Source organism: Trichomycterus rosablanca, chromosome 10 (assembly GCF_030014385.1).
Source record: "Trichomycterus rosablanca isolate fTriRos1 chromosome 10, fTriRos1.hap1, whole genome shotgun sequence".
Classification (NCBI taxonomy): Eukaryota; Metazoa; Chordata; class Actinopteri; order Siluriformes; family Trichomycteridae; genus Trichomycterus; species Trichomycterus rosablanca.
Genome location: NC_085997.1, coordinates 32,289,971 through 32,310,226, shown reverse-complemented (window position 1 = coordinate 32,310,226; position 20,256 = coordinate 32,289,971). Strand labels below are relative to the sequence as shown.

Here is a 20,256-nt window from a genome sequence, read left to right as displayed (position 1 = left end):
CGCTCTATCCTGACATATTATTTAGTACAGTAGTGTGCAGGTTCGGATGTGATCTTGGATGTGTGTGGTGATGGTGGTGCTCTATCCTGACATATTATTTAGTACAGTAGTGTGCAGGTTCGGATGTGATCTTGGATATGTGTGGTGATGGTGGTGCTCTATCCTGACATATTATTTAGTACAGTAGTGTGCAGGTTCGGATGTGATCTTGGATGTGTGTGGTGATGGTGGTGCTCTATCCTGACATATTATTTAGTACAGTAGTGTTCAGGTTCGGATGTGATCTTGGATATGTGTGGTGATGGTGGCGCTCTATCCTGACATACTGTTTAGTACAGTAGTGTTCAGGTTCGGATGTGATCTTGGATGTGTGTGGTGATGGTGGCGCTCTATCCTGACATATTATTTAGTACAGTAGTGTTCAGGTTCGGATGTGATCTTGGATATGTGTGGTGATGGTGGCGCTCTATCCTGACATATTATTTAGTACAGTAGTGTTCAGGTTCGGATGTGATCTTGGATATGTGTGGTGATGGTGCCGCTCTATCCTGACATATTATTTAGTACAGTAGTGTTCAGGTTCGGATGTGATCTTGGATATGTGTGGTGATGGTGCCGCTCTATCCTGACATATTATTTAGTACAGTAGTGTGCAGGTTCGGATGTGATCTTGGATATGTGTGGTGATGGTGCCGCTCTATCCTGACATATTATTTAGTACAGTAGTGTTCAGGTTCGGATGTGATCTTGGATATGTGTGGTGATGGTGGCGCTCTATCCTGACATACTGTTTAGTACAGTAGTGTGCAGGTTCGGATGTGATCTTGGATGTGTGTGGTGATGGTGCCGCTCTATCCTGACATATTATTTAGTACAGTAGTGTGCAGGTTCGGATGTGATCTTGGATATGTGTGGTGATGGTGGCGCTCTATCCTGACATATTATTTAGTACAGTAGTGTGCAGGTTCGGATGTGATCTTGGATGTGTGTGGTGATGGTGCCGCTCTATCCTGACATATTATTTAGTACAGTAGTGTGCAGGTTCGGATGGGATCTTGGATGTGTGTGGTGATGGTGGTGCTCTATCCTGACATATTATTTAGTACAGTAGTGTTCAGGTTCGGATGTGATCTTGGATGTGTGTGGTGATGGTGGTGCTCTATCCTGACATATTATTTAGTACAGTAGTGTTCAGGTTCGGATGTGATCTTGGATGTGTGTGGTGATGGTGGTGCTCTATCCTGACATATTATTTAGTACAGTAGTGTGCAGGTTCGGATGTGATGTTGGATGTGTGTGGTGATGGTGGTGCTCTATCCTGACATATTATTTAGTACAGTAGTGTTCAGGTTCGGATGTGATCTTGGATGTGTGTGGTGATGGTGGTGCTCTATCCTGACATATTATTTAGTACAGTAGTGTTCAGGTTCGGATGTGATCTTGGATGTGTGTGGTGATGGTGCCGCTCTATCCTGACATATTATTTAGTACAGTAGTGTGCAGGTTCGGATGGGATCTTGGATGTGTGTGGTGATGGTGGTGCTCTATCCTGACATATTATTTAGTACAGTAGTGTGCAGGTTCGGATGGGATCTTGGATGTGTGTGGTGATGGTGGTGCTCTATCCTGACATATTATTTAGTACAGTAGTGTTCAGGTTCGGATGGGATCTTGGATGTGTGTGGTGATGGTGGTGCTCTATCCTGACATATTATTTAGTACAGTAGTGTGCAGGTTCGGATGGGATCTTGGATGTGTGTGGTGATGGTGGTGCTCTATCCTGACATATTATTTAGTACAGTAGTGTTCAGGTTCGGATGTGATCTTGGATGTGTGTGGTGATGGTGCCGCTCTATCCTGACATATTATTTAGTACAGTAGTGTTCAGGTTCGGATGTGATCTTGGATGTGTGTGGTGATGGTGGCGCTCTATCCTGACATATTATTTAGTACAGTAGTGTGCAGGTTCGGATGTGATCTTGGATGTGTGTGGTGATGGTGGCGCTCTATCCTGACATATTATTTAGTACAGTAGTGTTCAGGTTCGGATGTGATCTTGGATGTGTGTGGTGATGGTGGCGCTCTATCCTGACATATTATTTAGTACAGTAGTGTTCAGGTTCGGATGGGATCTTGGATGTGTGTGGTGATGGTGCCGCTCTATCCTGACATATTATTTAGTACAGTAGTGTGCAGGTTCGGATGTGATCTTGGATGTGTGTGGTGATGGTGCCGCTCTATCCTGACATATTATTTAGTACAGTAGTGTGCAGGTTCGGATGTGATCTTGGATATGTGTGGTGATGGTGGCGCTCTATCCTGACATATTATTTAGTACAGTAGTGTGCAGGTTCGGAGGTGATCTTGGATGTGTGTGGTGATGGTGCCGCTCTATCCTGACATATTATTTAGTACAGTAGTGTGCAGGTTCGGATGTGATCTTGGATGTGTGTGGTGATGGTGGTGCTCTATCCTGACATATTATTTAGTACAGTAGTGTTCAGGTTCGGATGTGATCTTGGATATGTGTGGTGATGGTGGTGCTCTATCCTGACATATTATTTAGTACAGTAGTGTGCAGGTTCGGATGTGATCTTGGATGTGTGTGGTGATGGTGGTGCTCTATCCTGACATACTGTTTAGTACAGTAGTGTTCAGGTTCGGATGTGATCTTGGATATGTGTGGTGATGGTGGTGCTCTATCCTGACATATTATTTAGTACAGTAGTGTTCAGGTTCGGATGTGATCTTGGATGTGTGTGGTGATGGTGGCGCTCTATCCTGACATATTATTTAGTACAGTAGTGTTCAGGTTCGGATGTGATCTTGGATATGTGTGGTGATGGTGCCGCTCTATCCTGACATATTATTTAGTACAGTAGTGTTCAGGTTCGGATGTGATCTTGGATATGTGTGGTGATGGTGCCGCTCTATCCTGACATATTATTTAGTACAGTAGTGTTCAGGTTCGGATGTGATCTTGGATATGTGTGGTGATGGTGGTGCTCTATCCTGACATATTATTTAGTACAGTAGTGTTCAGGTTCGGATGGGATCTTGGATGTGTGTGGTGATGGTGCCGCTCTATCCTGACATATTATTTAGTACAGTAGTGTGCAGGTTCGGATGTGATCTTGGATATGTGTGGTGATGGTGCCGCTCTATCCTGACATATTATTTAGTACAGTAGTGTTCAGGTTCGGATGTGATCTTGGATATGTGTGGTGATGGTGGCGCTCTATCCTGACATATTATTTAGTACAGTAGTGTTCAGGTTCGGATGTGATCTTGGATATGTGTGGTGATGGTGGCGCTCTATCCTGACATATTATTTAGTACAGTAGTGTGCAGGTTCGGATGTGATCTTGGATGTGTGTGGTGATGGTGCCGCTCTATCCTGACATATTATTTAGTACAGTAGTGTGCAGGTTCGGATGGGATCTTGGATGTGTGTGGTGATGGTGGTGCTCTATCCTGACATATTATTTAGTACAGTAGTGTTCAGGTTCGGATGTGATCTTGGATGTGTGTGGTGATGGTGGTGCTCTATCCTGACATATTATTTAGTACAGTAGTGTTCAGGTTCGGATGTGATCTTGGATGTGTGTGGTGATGGTGCCGCTCTATCCTGACATATTATTTAGTACAGTAGTGTGCAGGTTCGGATGGGATCTTGGATGTGTGTGGTGATGGTGGTGCTCTATCCTGACATATTATTTAGTACAGTAGTGTGCAGGTTCGGATGTGATCTTGGATGTGTGTGGTGATGGTGCCGCTCTATCCTGACATATTATTTAGTACAGTAGTGTGCAGGTTCGGATGTGATCTTGGATATGTGTGGTGATGGTGGCGCTCTATCCTGACATATTATTTAGTACAGTAGTGTGCAGGTTCGGATGTGATCTTGGATGTGTGTGGTGATGGTGCCGCTCTATCCTGACATATTATTTAGTACAGTAGTGTGCAGGTTCGGATGGGATCTTGGATGTGTGTGGTGATGGTGGTGCTCTATCCTGACATATTATTTAGTACAGTAGTGTTCAGGTTCGGATGTGATCTTGGATGTGTGTGGTGATGGTGGTGCTCTATCCTGACATATTATTTAGTACAGTAGTGTTCAGGTTCGGATGTGATCTTGGATGTGTGTGGTGATGGTGCCGCTCTATCCTGACATATTATTTAGTACAGTAGTGTGCAGGTTCGGATGGGATCTTGGATGTGTGTGGTGATGGTGGTGCTCTATCCTGACATATTATTTAGTACAGTAGTGTTCAGGTTCGGATGTGATGTTGGATGTGTGTGGTGATGGTGGTGCTCTATCCTGACATATTATTTAGTACAGTAGTGTGCAGGTTCGGATGGGATCTTGGATGTGTGTGGTGATGGTGGTGCTCTATCCTGACATATTATTTAGTACAGTAGTGTTCAGGTTCGGATGTGATCTTGGATGTGTGTGGTGATGGTGGCGCTCTATCCTGACATACTGTTTAGTACAGTAGTGTGCAGGTTCGGATGTGATCTTGGATGTGTGTGGTGATGGTGCCGCTCTATCCTGACATATTATTTAGTACAGTAGTGTGCAGGTTCGGATGTGATCTTGGATATGTGTGGTGATGGTGGCGCTCTATCCTGACATATTATTTAGTACAGTAGTGTTCAGGTTCGGATGTGATCTTGGATGTGTGTGGTGATGGTGCCGCTCTATCCTGACATATTATTTAGTACAGTAGTGTGCAGGTTCGGATGGGATCTTGGATGTGTGTGGTGATGGTGGTGCTCTATCCTGACATATTATTTAGTACAGTAGTGTTCAGGTTCGGATGTGATCTTGGATGTGTGTGGTGATGGTGCCGCTCTATCCTGACATATTATTTAGTACAGTAGTGTGCAGGTTCGGATGGGATCTTGGATGTGTGTGGTGATGGTGGTGCTCTATCCTGACATATTATTTAGTACAGTAGTGTGCAGGTTCGGATGGGATCTTGGATGTGTGTGGTGATGGTGGTGCTCTATCCTGACATATTATTTAGTACAGTAGTGTGCAGGTTCGGATGGGATCTTGGATGTGTGTGGTGATGGTGGTGCTCTATCCTGACATATTATTTAGTACAGTAGTGTTCAGGTTCGGATGGGATCTTGGATGTGTGTGGTGATGGTGGCGCTCTATCCTGACATATTATTTAGTACAGTAGTGTGCAGGTTCGGATGTGATCTTGGATGTGTGTGGTGATGGTGCCGCTCTATCCTGACATATTATTTAGTACAGTAGTGTTCAGGTTCGGATGTGATCTTGGATGTGTGTGGTGATGGTGGCGCTCTATCCTGACATATTATTTAGTACAGTAGTGTTCAGGTTCGGATGTGATCTTGGATGTGTGTGGTGATGGTGGCGCTCTATCCTGACATATTATTTAGTACAGTAGTGTGCAGGTTCGGATGGGATCTTGGATGTGTGTGGTGATGGTGGCGCTCTATCCTGACATATTATTTAGTACAGTAGTGTTCAGGTTCGGATGTGATCTTGGATGTGTGTGGTGATGGTGGCGCTCTATCCTGACATATTATTTAGTACAGTAGTGTTCAGGTTCGGATGGGATCTTGGATGTGTGTGGTGATGGTGGCGCTCTATCCTGACATATTATTTAGTACAGTAGTGTTCAGGTTCGGATGGGATCTTGGATATGTGTGGTGATGGTGGTGCTCTATCCTGACATATTATTTAGTACAGTAGTGTTCAGGTTCGGATGGGATCTTGGATATGTGTGGTGATGGTGGTGCTCTATCCTGACATATTATTTAGTACAGTAGTGTTCAGGTGCGGATGTGATGTTGGATGTGTGTGGTGATGGTGGTGCTCTATCCTGACATACTGTTTAGTACAGTAGTGTGCAGGTTCGGATGTGATCTTGGATGTGTGTGGTGATGGTGGCGCTCTATCCTGACATATTATTTAGTACAGTAGTGTTCAGGTTCGGATGTGATGTTGGATGTGTGTGGTGATGGTGCCGCTCTATCCTGACATATTATTTAGTACAGTAGTGTTCAGGTTCGGATGTGATGTTGGATGTGTGTGGTGATGGTGGCGCTCTATCCTGACATATTATTTAGTACAGTAGTGTTCAGGTTCGGATGTGATCTTGGATATGTGTGGTGATGGTGGTGCTCTATCCTGACATACTGTTTAGTACAGTAGTGTTCAGGTTCGGATGTGATGTTGGATGTGTGTGGTGATGGTGGTGCTCTATCCTGACATATTATTTAGTACAGTAGTGTGCAGGTTCGGATGTGATCTTGGATATGTGTGGTGATGGTGGCGCTCTATCCTGACATATTATTTAGTACAGTAGTGTGCAGGTTCGGATGTGATCTTGGATGTGTGTGGTGATGGTGCCGCTCTATCCTGACATATTATTTAGTACAGTAGTGTGCAGGTTCGGATGTGATCTTGGATGTGTGTGGTGATGGTGCCGCTCTATCCTGACATATTATTTAGTACAGTAGTGTGCAGGTTCGGATGTGATCTTGGATGTGTGTGGTGATGGTGGTGCTCTATCCTGACATACTGTTTAGTACAGTAGTGTGCAGGTTCGGACGTCAGTAGCATGGGTGAACACGAGACAAATAGCCTGTGTAACAGAGACAGAACAAGAAAACTGATCCCTGCACATCCGAGTGTGGTCTCCCCGACTCGTAGCAGGTAGATTAGCGCGGGGTTTGAGTGTTTAAATGTTAAAGTCGGTGGGGACTGGAATAGGAGGAGCACGACATTTAAAATTCGCCGGTGCGCGTTAGCCGACAGTTAGCTTGGCTAGCATACTACTAGAGACAACACACACACACCGCGCAAACCGGCGTTTCCAGCCACATTCATATTAAACCCGCCACACACAACATAACGTGGTATAACCGCCAAATATAAGACGTAATAAATTACATTAGCGCACTTACCTGTATTTCTGTTAATAAGATTTAGCTACGTTCGTCCATTATAATATCCACAGAGCGTCCGGCGGTGAACAATGACGTAGTTTCCCCACTGCTACATCCGGGTAACTGCGCCCACAGCCAACCAGCACCGGGCCCGCCTGTGCTCTTCTGAAAGCATGAGCATGATGAACCCATGAGCAGCTCCTTGTTTTACTCCTGACTGGAACTTCCACTAAAGAATATTCCACTCCAGATCCATTATCCAAGCTTTGCTTGATTTGGAGATTATCAAGGCAAAAGGATGCTCCATCAAGTACTGAGGCTGGGGGTTGAGTAATGGTGTTCATGAACATTTGTCAAGGCAACCAGATGTTTTTAATTTAAACTAGAAATTATGTAAACTTATGTAAATTGTTTGTATTAATTAATATTTCTCGGTTTATTAAGACTTCTTGTACATTTATACTACATCACTATAGTTTCTTTAGTGGTCAAGTTAAAGCCCTGACCTAAATCCAAAAGAGAATCTCTGGATGTATTGAAAGAGAGCAGCTCATTGCCGTCATCACCAAATCTGACTGAACTCAAACAATTCAAAGCAAAATTGGCAGATGTTCCCCAATCTAGGTGTGCATTTTCCATATTCCACATATTCCAACAGATTGTCTGTAATTAAATTAATAGTCGTCTCTATACAGTACTAAATAAGGACTAATCACTAATAACCATGTTATTCTAGGTTTCCTTTTTAAATGAAATTCAGAACATGTTCTTGTTTCTCATTACTTGAATGTTGTAAGGCAATATGTGAAAAGCTGGAGAAAGGTATTTTTGTGAGTTTTCCAAGACACAAAAGGTGACCATTTCAAAGGGATATGAAGAAATTTTACAGGCAAGGTACACTATACGTTCTGTTGTATGTGCATATGTTATAAGCATTTCAAATTCAAATTATTATTAGCTTGGCAGTTAAAAGTGCTGGAAAATATAATGTATGTAGTTTGCACCTCAAGACACAGACTGGTTTTATCAACTAAACAATTTTAAATTAAAGCTTCACTCACACCCATTCACACCATCTTTACAAAGCAGTAACTGCAGGACTGAAAAATATTAACAAAGAGAAACTGAAAGCATTTTCCAACCATTGAATGCTTGTATAAATGGTAGCATGAAGACTTTACTTCCATCACTTCTGCTGTATAATTATAATGTACAGTCAAGCCACTATGGATTGGTGCCCTGTCCAGTGTGTCTGTGATCCTAACCAGGATGAAGTGGTTGGTTAAAATAAATAAATTAATAAATGTACAGTAGAGTAGGATGGCAAATTTGGACTAAATCAACTTTGAAAACACACTTCGTCCACTTGCTTTTGCCCAATTGTAAACCAGTGTGATAAAAAGTTTGTTTACATTTATGAAATCACATTTTATCAGTACAAAGTGAGAAAAGACACTAGCTAGTTCAGAGTTGTTGAAGACAGACAATATACAAAAAGTGAGATTTTCCTATATAAGTTTGAGTTTTCACTGTTAGGTAATAACCATGATTTTGTTCTGTTTAACATGGGTTTAGCAAAGTATAAGCAATGATTAGAGCTAAGTCTTTTCTGGTTTGTCTGCATGACTTTGGGAGCTCTGCAGCTCGCTTATCTGTCTTCTGAGTTGAAGAAGTTCCTCCTCTTGTTCATCAATCTTCCTCTGCAAATTGTGGATTTCCTGAAAATAAAATCAATTCTTGTATTAAATTCAACTCCATTCACAGTCCATTCACAATGTGACCATAGTCCCATCATATGGATTAACCACATTTCTGAGAGATAAAGGCCTAGTACCACATCATTCTTTCTAAACTGAGATTTTGGAGTGTGTTTGTGGGAATTTAGTCAAAAGTGCCCGTTTAGTCAAAAGTGCATTTGAGAGGTTAGACGCTGATGCTGGAGGCTCATAAAATTTATTTAATGGAGTTGAGATCAAAGCTCTGTGAAGGCCACTGGAATCCACAACCACTTGTTGATCCATGTCTTTAGAGACCTTGCATTTTACCAGAGGAAAATGAGTTGTTCATTCGGTCAGTAGGAGACAGATGTGGACTGCAGGCAAGTAAATCACACATACTTCACACTGTTGTTGCACATGCAGAACAAGACCTGGCATTACCTTACAGAAATATTCATTGACTTGACAAATGTCTCTCTAGAATCCCAATATACACCACCACACCATGTGTTAGCTACAGCCCTTTTAGGTCAGGAGTGGATGTCATCAGCAGTAGAGGCTAAATACAATCAGATAATTGCATATGAATAGATAGGGAGAAAATTAAAGTTCTAAAACAACCATCATACCATGTCTTTGTCGCTGAAAAGATCACTTTGAAGTAGTTCAGAAGCACTTGGTCTCACAGATGTGTCAGAGCTGGTCAGCAATCTAACATACTTGGTCAAGACTGGCCAGTTTATAGACAGGGTGTCTGGTACCTTCCCCTGCCTCAGGTGCCCAAGTGTGTGGACACGCTCCATCTCTGTCTGAAAAGGCTGGAACAGCTCAACAGCAATCACCCCAACACTATACATATCAGACTGCACAAACAGAAGATAAAAGAAATGTAAACCGTAAGCATTGTAATAAAATGTATAACTGCTTTTCTTTACAAAGTGAATTATAGAAAGTATACATTATTATTACTTATACAAATTTAGTCTCATTTAAAGCAAGTAGATAAGCTAAGTACCTTTGAGTCATAATTAGAGCCCTCCAGCTGCTCTGGAGAGGCATAGACAAACGTACCCACTCCTGTAGTGTGCACAATCTCTGCAAAACAACATTTATAAAGGTCAGACTGACATCATGGTCAGACGCAGAACAAATCAAGATTACAAAATCAACACAAATGCCCCGATATACCTTTGTTAGCACTTTATAGAAAGGTTTTAATTAATATTGAAACAGTTCAGTTTGGGGTTTTTTCAATTGCATTGTACAGATTATATATCACATTAAATAAGGAGAAAGTCCCATCTTGTATCTTTGTATCACAAATAAACATGGGATTTTAACAGGGGTGTGTAGACTTTTAGTCGTAGTGTCTGTGTGGGTTTTTTTTTCCAGGGGTTACGGAACCCAACACTGGCAGGTGAAGCAGCTGCAGATTGACACGTGTTAGAGGGGGTTTGTGGTGATCCAGCTCTTTTTTTTAAATGCATTTTCTCCCCATTTTCCTCCCGATTTAGCGCACTCAATTTGTCTTCCGCTGCTGAGGGTTACCTGATTGTATCCGAGAAGAGCACGTCACTGTACACACCTCTGCCGACATGTGTACAGCCCTCCTCTTCTCGCCCCTGCATTCCGCCAATCAGGGTCCTTACACAGCGTATGAAGATCATACCCACACATAGTCCAGCCCCCACCCTGCAGATATGGTGGCCAATTAGTATCTGCTGCAGGCACTGCCAATTGTGACCACCAGATGGCACCCAGCCGACCAGTGGCAATGCCGAGTTTCGAACAGAGGAGTTCAGAATCTTGGAGTTGGTGAGCTAGCGGAATGTCCTGCTGCACCACCTGGGCGCTGATTGGGTGATTAAAGGGGGATAGTTTGGATCCAGAAGTGCAGGAATGTATTTTCAGAGGTGAAGCCAATTAAGAAAATACATGCTTCCATACTTAATTACAGCATAAATAATATACAAAGCTGCAGTAGGTAAGTTCTTATTTTAAATAAAATCTCTAATAATCTCTAACCAACTTGCAATGAATGTAACTAGGGTAGTGGTGCATATTTTAAGCCTTTTCAAAAGGTTTTCTACTATAGTTTCCCAAATCCTAAAAACTAAAAAAAGTCTAAAAAGTTGGGGGTGTTTGAGAGATCATCAAGAAAATTAATGGAACACTTAAATCACATGTTGGATCTCAATGACTGAATGGTTCAAGGTGAAAATCTTTACTGTTGTCACTTTCATTTGCACAAAAGCAGGTACAATTGATTCACATTTGCTCATGATTCCTCTGTGTACAGATTGATCCCTGCGGTTTAACTGACTTGATGTTCTACTGTGATAATTAGATGTTCCCTTTATTTATTTAAGCAGTGTAGTAATTAGGCTCACTGAAATTCAGTTCTCACCTGTATTTACAGCTACAGGAGAAGTGGAAGATAGCTGCTCATTGTCATTTAGTACAATATCTTTACAAGCCAGCCCAAAATCTCCTATTTTCACATGACACTCGTTCCCATGCAGGAAAATATTTCTTGGCTGTAAACAAACAGATCAACACAGCATAATGAATTATTCATCAAATCGAAATCACTAGAATGAGTGTAAATTCTACTAAATAAATTGAAAACAGTGCCACCCCATGCTCAGCGTACAAATGACTACATTTAAAACATAGATAACAGAAATGATCTCTCAGTTTTACTGTGAAGAATGATTAATATATGACTACTATAACTCAAGTCATTAAATGTGCACTAGTGCAGTTATATAAGGGAAATTATGTTTCCAACCTTGCAGCAACAGTTTAGGGAAGGCCCTTTCCTGCACAAAAACAGACATACTTTAAAGTCTTGCGAGAAGCCTTCTCAGAAGCCTGGCTGTTGCTAGTTCACTCTATTTGAGGGTTTTTCAAACCCTGGGTCCCGAGTCAAAAAATCGGCCACAGAGAAAAATAATAACATTTAAATAAAATTGTACACGATTGCCCCCTTGTGGATGCTTTGTTTACATCTTGCAAACCACAGATTCTACAGAGCAGAGTGAGTAAGAAGGGTCCTTGAAAAAAAAGTTAAAATTGTTTGCTCCATTTTAATACCATTTGTTTTGAAACAGGATATCCAAATACTTTTGGCCATATATATCTAACAGTTTAATATAAAATCATATAAACCTACCTTAAGGTCTCTGTGCATGATGCCACAGGAGTGAATGTACTCCACCCCTTCAAGTATTTTCTTCAAAATATTAGATGCTTCAGACTGAAAAGCATCTGGAAATAAATACAAATATTTAACATTATTATTTAATTTAAATATCAATGTTTAATATAAAATGCAAACCACAAAAGAATGCATTTTTTCATAAATTTAATGAATATAATATGAGACAAACCACTCTAGACTTTGATGTGTTAATGGGTACTCTGTGTTTGTAAGTAATACTAAACTTACCCGATAATGTTGTGAGTTCTGACTCGGGCCTAAAGTTTCTTTCCTGAATCCAGTCTTTTAAAGAACGTTCACACAGCTGCATCTGAATGTAGAGCATCAAGTGGAACTGAACCTGCTGAATATATGCCAACAACAAACAACAACAGCACATTAAAACATGACCATTTACGACGGCGTACTGGGGCCACTGTAAAAATATTTTACAGTTTTAATTTCGAGAATAAAGTCAAAATGATTATGAGAATAAAGTCAAAATGATTATGAAAATAAAGTCTAAATTATTTCGAGATTAAAGTCAAAATTATTATGAGAATAAAGTGGAAATATTATGGCCAAAGAGTGTGCAGCCGTCGTAGGCTTGTCAGTTCAGAAGCACAGGTCTCAGTAGCTGGATCATCACGCAAGCGCTGAGGGCAGCCTATGCGTTACTGTAGTTATTCAATAATCCACAATTACTTTTGGGGTCATTGTTCGTATTGTACGCTTCCATCCACATGACATGATGACTAAACCCGTCAATGCAACCATTTATAGCGATGCCATACAGCTTTAGTTTAGCGTACAAGTCCATAAGGATTATTTCGCCTTTATTTTCGAAATCGAAACTTACAAATATTTTTCTTTAAAGTGGCCCTAATACGCCATCGTAACTATTAGATTTAAAGAGATAGATATATTTTAAATATAATGCCCGACGTGCCTCATTTGGATCTTTTTTAGCCCAGTGTTGACTGTTTTGACTGAGGTCATCTTCTGATAGTGTTGATTTGTCCAAGCTAAGGGCTGGACAGGCATCCACAGCAGAGTAAGTTTTTCCCAGAAACACACATGGAACAAAGTTCTGTGGTTGGCGCACATTTTTGAGGCACACAGCCTGAATCTCCTCTTTTGCTGTGGTAGAGTTCACAGACATATTCTCAGATGTAGACTTTCTGTCTTTTGAACATTCAGAACTTTCAAAAACAATGGATGACCCAGTTGTGCTACTGCTGCCCTCCTCCACAAGTCTGAAAAACAGATGTATCAAATTAGAATCAAATTAAAGTGTATACTCTAACCATAACAGCTGATCAAATTAATAAATCAAATTCAACCAATACTGGGTAAAAATATTGGCAGAATTTCCCCCAGTGGCAGTGATGGTATTTGAACCAGCGACCTTTGGTTACTAGTCCAGTACCTTAACCGCTAGGCTACAACTGCCCTAAAGAGCCGGGTAACACTGGCCACAACGCAGGAATACAATGCAGGAATTTAAAGCCTGCTTTGGCCATCCCCCACAAGACATAGCCCGACTAGCAGACAGCAAAGCTGAGATTTGAACCTGGATATCAGTGGTGCTGGGGTAGCGTAACAGGCCTCAGTGCCACCCCAGTGCTACATGAAAATTGAAAGCTATAACATTGGAAGTTAGGTGCAGTAGGGTGAGCAATTTTGCTCTTTCCGATTCCCAGCCACGGTTTGTTATAACACTGTTGAGTTTAATTAGTGATTTAAACAGCCAGGTGGGGCGGTCCAGGTCCTTTCTGTGTGGAGCATGTTCTCCCCGTGTCTGCGTGGGTTTCCTCCGGGAGCGCCAGTTTCCTCCCACAGTCCAAAGATTTGGAGATACAAAATTGTCCATGACTGTGTTTGACATTAAACTTGTGAACTGATGAATTATGTGTAACCAGTAACTACCTTTTCTGTCATGAATGTAACCAAAGTGTAAAACATGACGTTAAAATTCCAATAAACAAACAAACAATGTGGCGGTGAGGAAAAGTAAATGAAAGTTTTGTTTTTCCCAAGACAAGTGATTGATGCCATGATCTCTTACCTTTCTATTTGTAATGAGGCTTCTAAAGCTGGAATTGTAGTTGAGAAGACTTGTTTATTATCTAAAATACAAGGGCATGGCATTTTATTTTGACAACATATAAAAAAAGATTGTACCATATGTCATTCAATGGAAACCTCCTAATTAAATTATGCAACCAAATCCAACATACAAATCTAAATACATAACCGAATACAGGGTGGTTTAATAAGCAACTTACTGTTTACAGCAGGCTGTACATGCTCCATCCATGCAGTGTGATAGCCGACTATATTGGGATGCTGAAGACTGGAAAGCACTTTGACCTCCCGAAGAACCTATGACATAAATATACAAGAAATTAATATGAAACGAGTCCAGGTGGCGCAGCAGGATATTCCGCTAGCAACTCCTCAGTTCAAAACTCGGCATTGACACCGGTTGGCTGGGCACCATCAAGCATAATTAGCAAGCATAATTGGCAGTGCCTGCAGCAGACACCTTTCTGCTAGTGCGGGATGACCGGACTATGTGGGTGGGGTCTTCAAACGCTGTGTAAGGACCCTGATTGGCAGATAGAGAGGCGCCTGTGCAGAATGCATAGGTGAAAAGGGTTCTGCTAAGGGCTGTACGTGGGTCGGAGGAGGCGTGAGCAGCAATATACCCACCTCGACTGCAATCAGGGATCCCCCAGCAGCGGAAGACAAATTGACTACATTAAATTGGGAGAAAATGCATAAATAAAATAGAAAAAAAAAAAAAAAAGAAATTGATATGAAACATTATCAAGGGGCATTATCATTTTTTACATGATGGTATAAGATGAACAAAAAGACAAACTTTACCTTCATACAATCATCCCTTGTCACATTCCTGATGAGTATTTTCTTCACAGCGTATTCCTGACCATCCAATTTGTTTTTCACCTGAAAACCACATTACATAAAAACAAACATTAAATTAAAACAGTAAAGTAAACATTTAGGTGATTTTGGTTTCAACTTGAAAACTTTCATTCCCAAACCTTAAAGACTTTTCCATATGATCCTTTGCCCAAAGTTGAGATTTTATCAAATTCACTGAGGTAGCGAGAGGTTTGTGCTTGGAAAAGCCCATCTTTTGTTCTGAGGTGTAGAAAGAATACATCTTCCAGTTATAAAAAAATCAAGTGTATAAACACACACACACACAAACAAAGATGGCGAGAAAGTCCTAGCATATATTACAGAAAGCATAATTACCTTAGCACAGGATTCTGGCTGTCAGTATTCAAGTACCTGTTATCCTGTCCAGAAACAACAACAACTGAATCATTTTATTCTTCCAGGACCAGCCGTCAGTTAAGCTCGGTTACTCTGTTTACCTGATGAAAGGGTGAGGAACTGGCTGCATGGAGAAGTTCAACAAAAGCTCGTCTGTGCTGCAGTCGCACTGAACTGAACTCATCGTTGATGGCCAGTGGAGAGAGGAGGTTCATTGCTGCTAGACGCTGACCAATCACTGAAAAGATTTTAACCAGAAGAAAACCAACTATAACAGTTAGGATGTAGAAGGATACAGTTAAAAGGCAAAGGTCCAAAAATCCAGTTTTATATATTATATATTGTTTGTATGTTGTCACAATTACTCACATTTATATTCTATTTTCTTTATATATTTTTCTATTTTTCTATAGTTTTTTATATTGCACAGAACTTTAACCCATAATGTGAATTACACATGCTAACTGTTTACAGGTATGAATGTGTGTGTTAGAGAAAGAGTATATGTGTGTGAGTGTGTGTGTGACTGTCCTTATTGTATTTTTCGTGCACTGCTGGCATTCTGTATAACCAAAGTCAAATTTCTTGTATGTTTATATGTTCACTCTACTGTCTACATGCACGCTAAAAGTAATCTCATCCAAAATTATGCGCATGTGTACAGTACCACTTACTGTACTTGTTACCATGACAACAAGCATCACTTGAACCCGGTCAAAGTAAGACGGGCAGCAGTTTTCACCCAAGTTTTCAGTTGGTGTATTTTCTTGCCTTTAAATGATGGTGAACTCAAGAAAATGTACTTCACATTTACTTACTACAGAAAGGGCAAGAGTAGAGGGTATCTATTTTTAGTAGTCGTGCCATGTTGAATTTTGTAAAATTCCCCTATATTCTATAATGAAATAAAGGTGTTGACATGACAAATTTTTTTATTTAACAAATTATTTGAAAGGATTATCCACCTTGTTATTGTCATTGCAATCTTTTGGCCAATATGGGAAACTCCCTACATATTTATCCACAGGCCTGTGGGGGGAAACTCCCTACATATTTATACTCAGGCCATTTGCCCATACCGATCAATAACTCAAGTGTGTCCTCCTTGTAGCTGTTTATAAACTGCCTCTTCTGATAAGCTACTTGGATTTCTGTGGGTGGGAGTAAATGTTAGTTTTACTTTTAAAAAGTAATTTTTTAACATAGATCAAAATTTTGGTTACAGAGTATAAAAAACTTGAACAACATGAAAATAGTGTTAGCACGATTTGAAAAAAGAAAAAAAACTGGCCCTAAACTAAGTATTTTATTGACACTCAATAAGCAAACTTACCCTTGAACAGCATGCGAGACTGTGCCGGGTCTTTCTCATACACAAAGCAGAGGTGTTCCAGCAGAGAGCCCAGCAGCAGGTGGTTAGGGATGGCAGAAGCAAACTCCTGAATGGATGGGTACTGTCTCCCCGCCATTAGCACCTCACAGTTGTTGTCTGAATCTGAAGCTGTGATAACATATTAAAGAAATACACGAAGAGTAAGACGGTCTGCAGGTAAGGTTCTCAAATATAATCCCTACTAATATGTTAACATCTGATGAAAAATCGCTATACAAGCTGTAACCAAACTTACCAAGATCTGAATAAATATCACTCAAGAAAAGCAGCAGATAAAAATACAGGTTAATTTTATTACTGGTGCATTTCTTACCTGCAGCAATAACTTTGGCAATCAAGCTAACAATGTCTTTTTGTTCTGAATCCATTTTGACTCTCCCTAGACTCTGATAAATTAATGTTCAGTTAATACAAACACTTTGTACAATGCTACATCTTGGCTGCACAGCCACAAGCAGACATGGGCAGGCTGCGCTTATCTGTGTGGAACATGTTAAACCACACCTCTAGGGAGTTTAAGAACAACTTTATAAGATTGGTACAAATCAACTGGTGCAATAACATTGTGTTTTTATGACTAGGATCTAGATAGTTACAAATAAAAAATATTGCTCATATAAGCAAACTTTTTACATAATTTGTTTCTGAGAATTAGGTCCGGCTTACTGTTAAATATTTGTAATAATTCAGTATAAAATTTACTAATTCAAGACAAAATGAATTATTTAGGAAAGATTTAGTCCTGGACACTCGAGTGGCACCTCGGTCTAACATTGCGGCATCAGCACAGACACGGTGAATAACGGAGATCAGTGTGTGACTCTTTGTATGTGATACTGATCCCTGCATGACCACACCTTGTGCAGTGGTAAACACGACCTGCCCCAACATTTGGAAATGTATTGCAGGAATAAAGTTCTACTGGTTTAAAGCAAACTTGGCAAACTTGTTACTAGTACTTAAGTGCTCAAGCTAGTACTGCTTCATCTTTTCGCTTCATTGAAAAAAAATGCAACAAAGAGCATGACAAAACTATATAGACAGAAGTAGACAAGCACCTGGCCATAAGCTTGTTGACAATCCCATTCCAAAACGATAGACAATAATATGGAGTAAAACTAATACACTATCTCATAACTGTGGGGTCAGAAGCAGTACTTCAGGCATCCAACAGACATAACTGGGTGTGTCTGAGGCAGATGGGTTCATAAGGGGTTTGTTCTCATTGCCACTGTGATATGGTCACATGTGTGTTATGTGTGTTGTGTGTGTTTTGGGGGGGAGGGGGTTCATATAAAGCATAAAGCATAGCATGTCTCTCTGCACATGATATGGCTCTGTGTGTGAGATCTCAAAGCTGTTTTGTAAAAATAAGCAACTGACGACTGTATTTTACACCAAAATTCTTTTTTTTTATCTTAATGTTGTGAATTAAATTTTACATGATTCCAGCAAACACACATACGGTACCACATACGGTCTTAGGCTATGTTAACATTAATATGATACCACGTTGGTATACTTGACTACTCAGTCACTGACTGTAACTTGCGTGTTGCTATAAGAGATGTTCCTGTACTGGCTGATGCTGACCCAAGTTGCTGGACTGAATAAAATTTAACACATTTTTAACAAAATATGCTGTTGATGGATGGAAAGTTGATTGCCCCAGTTAAAGCAATTCTTTAAGCAAAGCACTACCAAGGCTTTGTTGTTTTGCATAGATTACTAGCAGATTTGAACTGGTTACAGTGGTAATCTGAATTGAAATTGGTATCTAAATCAAAATGGAAATTGAAAAAAGGAATAGGAGCATCCTTAGTACAAGTACAACAACATTGGAAAGCTCGCTTGACTGTGTCACCTGTCCTGCCGCAGCTTCTAATTCGTTGCACATATTTTTAATGCTTCTCTGCATGAAAGAAACTGTTAGGATTTTAATCCCAGCCTTGGCACTGAGACCACTGTTCCATGTACAATGTACTTAGAGAGAACTGATCGTAAATAGCTCCAAGTAGTCTTGCATTCTGAAACTTTGTGATCTGATTTCTGACATCTATACAGAACCCTAGACATTATAGTGATGCTTGTGGTTGAGTCTATTGAATGCAGTCAACCTAGCCCTATTTATAGTCACTAACGGGTGACTGTGTGCACACAAGCTTTTTTTATGAATGTTGCAAAATGTCTTACTGTCAAACTGAACATCATCGTCGATATCGTTGAAATCAAAGTTTTCTCTTCCTCCTGAGTCGTCTTGTGCAGCAGTGTAATACACACCCAGTCTTCTCTGTACCAACAAACCAGCACTTCCAGCAACTAAACCACTAGATACACCAGCACCAACACTGCCAGTAAGACTACTGAAACTTTCATCTGCCATAACATGTGTCTTCACTTTACAAGCTTTTTAACGTTTCCACAAAGGGGTTCAGCATATTAAAATACACCAATCTAGTGAAATACCAGCACAAGTTAAAAAAAGATCAACAACCAGTAACTTGTCAAAGCAAATGAAGTGTCGCCATATTGCTGGAGTCAGAAGTAAGGGAGCGTCTCAAAAGATACTTACGAGAAATAGAGCTGAATACATTCTGAAATGCAGCTCACTTTCAGCTTCACGGGATAATATGACGGTACATTACATTTACAGTTGTACATGTATTTTTGGGAGTATCCACTTCAGAGATGAGTTCAAAATTAATCAGTCATTCTGCAAGTATCTTTTTCAACCAGAGCAATTTCACAAGAAGACGTCAGTATGGTGGTACAGTATAGACAGCGTTTGTACCACACAGCTCCAGATTCCTGAAGACCTCGGTTTCATTTTTTGTTTACATTTTAGTTAATTTCCTGCTTGATTAGAAACCCTAAAGAACTAATAATGCAATTTTAGTTGTAAATTGAAACATGGGCGAGTAGCACTGTCGCCTCACAGCAAGAAGGTCCTGGGTTTGATTCCCAGATGGAACAGTCTGGGTCCTTTCTGTGAGGAGTTTGCATAACCCTAACTAGGAAAAAGCAATGGTGAAACAGACAACAAATGAAACTGTCACAGTTATATGAGAAGTATAACATGTTAAGTATTATTACTAAAAAAATTATTATTAGGATAAGAAAAGATAAGATAAGATAGACTTTATTGTCATTGTAGTTATACAATGAAACTTTGTTTGGTTCCTCTCAGTGAGACCAGCAGCAATAATAAAATAAAAATAAGATCATAAATATTAAAAAAGTACAAATATATATGACTCGGTGCAGCACAAAATAAGCTAAAATTATAAGAAATATGACTATGGTGAAACAATATGGATATATACACATGGTTGAATAGTGCAAACAGAACAGTGTAACCGGTATCTTATCTATCTTAACCTTTTTGTCTTTCTCTTAAGAACATTAAACTGTGTACATTCAGGGAATACGTTGCACTCTAGACCGTGGTACAACATGAATGAATGAATAATTAAATACAATCTAACAAAAACAGTCATACATTTGAATTCCATTGTGATCAAAATAATAAACCCCTCAATTGTTACCTTCTACACATATTGTTGTTATCACATCTGGTCTCATTTCTGCTAGATACTTTATCCATTTACTCCAATGCTTTTTGAATACATTTATTCTAATATTTACCGAGAAAGTTATCCTCTCCATGAAAGTTAGTTCTATCCAGTCATCTATAGTTGGTTCTT

The 20,256-nt window shown here is 40.1% G+C and overlaps 1 protein-coding gene across 2 annotated transcripts; it reads right to left on the bottom strand.

Annotated features, from left to right (window-relative positions):
- Window positions 1–7,951: 7,951 nt before the first annotated feature.
- Window positions 7,952–18,949, bottom strand: eif2ak1 (eukaryotic translation initiation factor 2-alpha kinase 1). Of its 2 annotated transcripts, none has more exons than XM_063003179.1 (15): window positions 18,746–18,949; window positions 16,493–16,660; window positions 15,261–15,397; window positions 15,139–15,182; window positions 14,922–15,021; window positions 14,743–14,823; window positions 14,139–14,235; window positions 13,919–13,979; window positions 12,800–13,106; window positions 12,100–12,214; window positions 11,824–11,918; window positions 11,056–11,185; window positions 9,664–9,743; window positions 9,278–9,511; window positions 7,952–8,648 (listed from the first exon to the last, which is right to left on the bottom strand). In XM_063003179.1, exons 1-15 carry the CDS (start codon window positions 18,933–18,935, stop codon window positions 8,529–8,531), a joined length of 1,959 nt encoding a protein of 652 aa, XP_062859249.1. In that variant the 5' UTR covers window positions 18,936–18,949; the 3' UTR covers window positions 7,952–8,528. The 2 variants fall into 2 exon arrangements, with proteins under 2 accessions (XP_062859249.1, XP_062859250.1); XM_063003180.1 differs by lacking the exon at window positions 18,746–18,949 and adding an exon at window positions 16,866–16,929.
- Window positions 18,950–20,256: the final 1,307 nt, after the last annotated feature.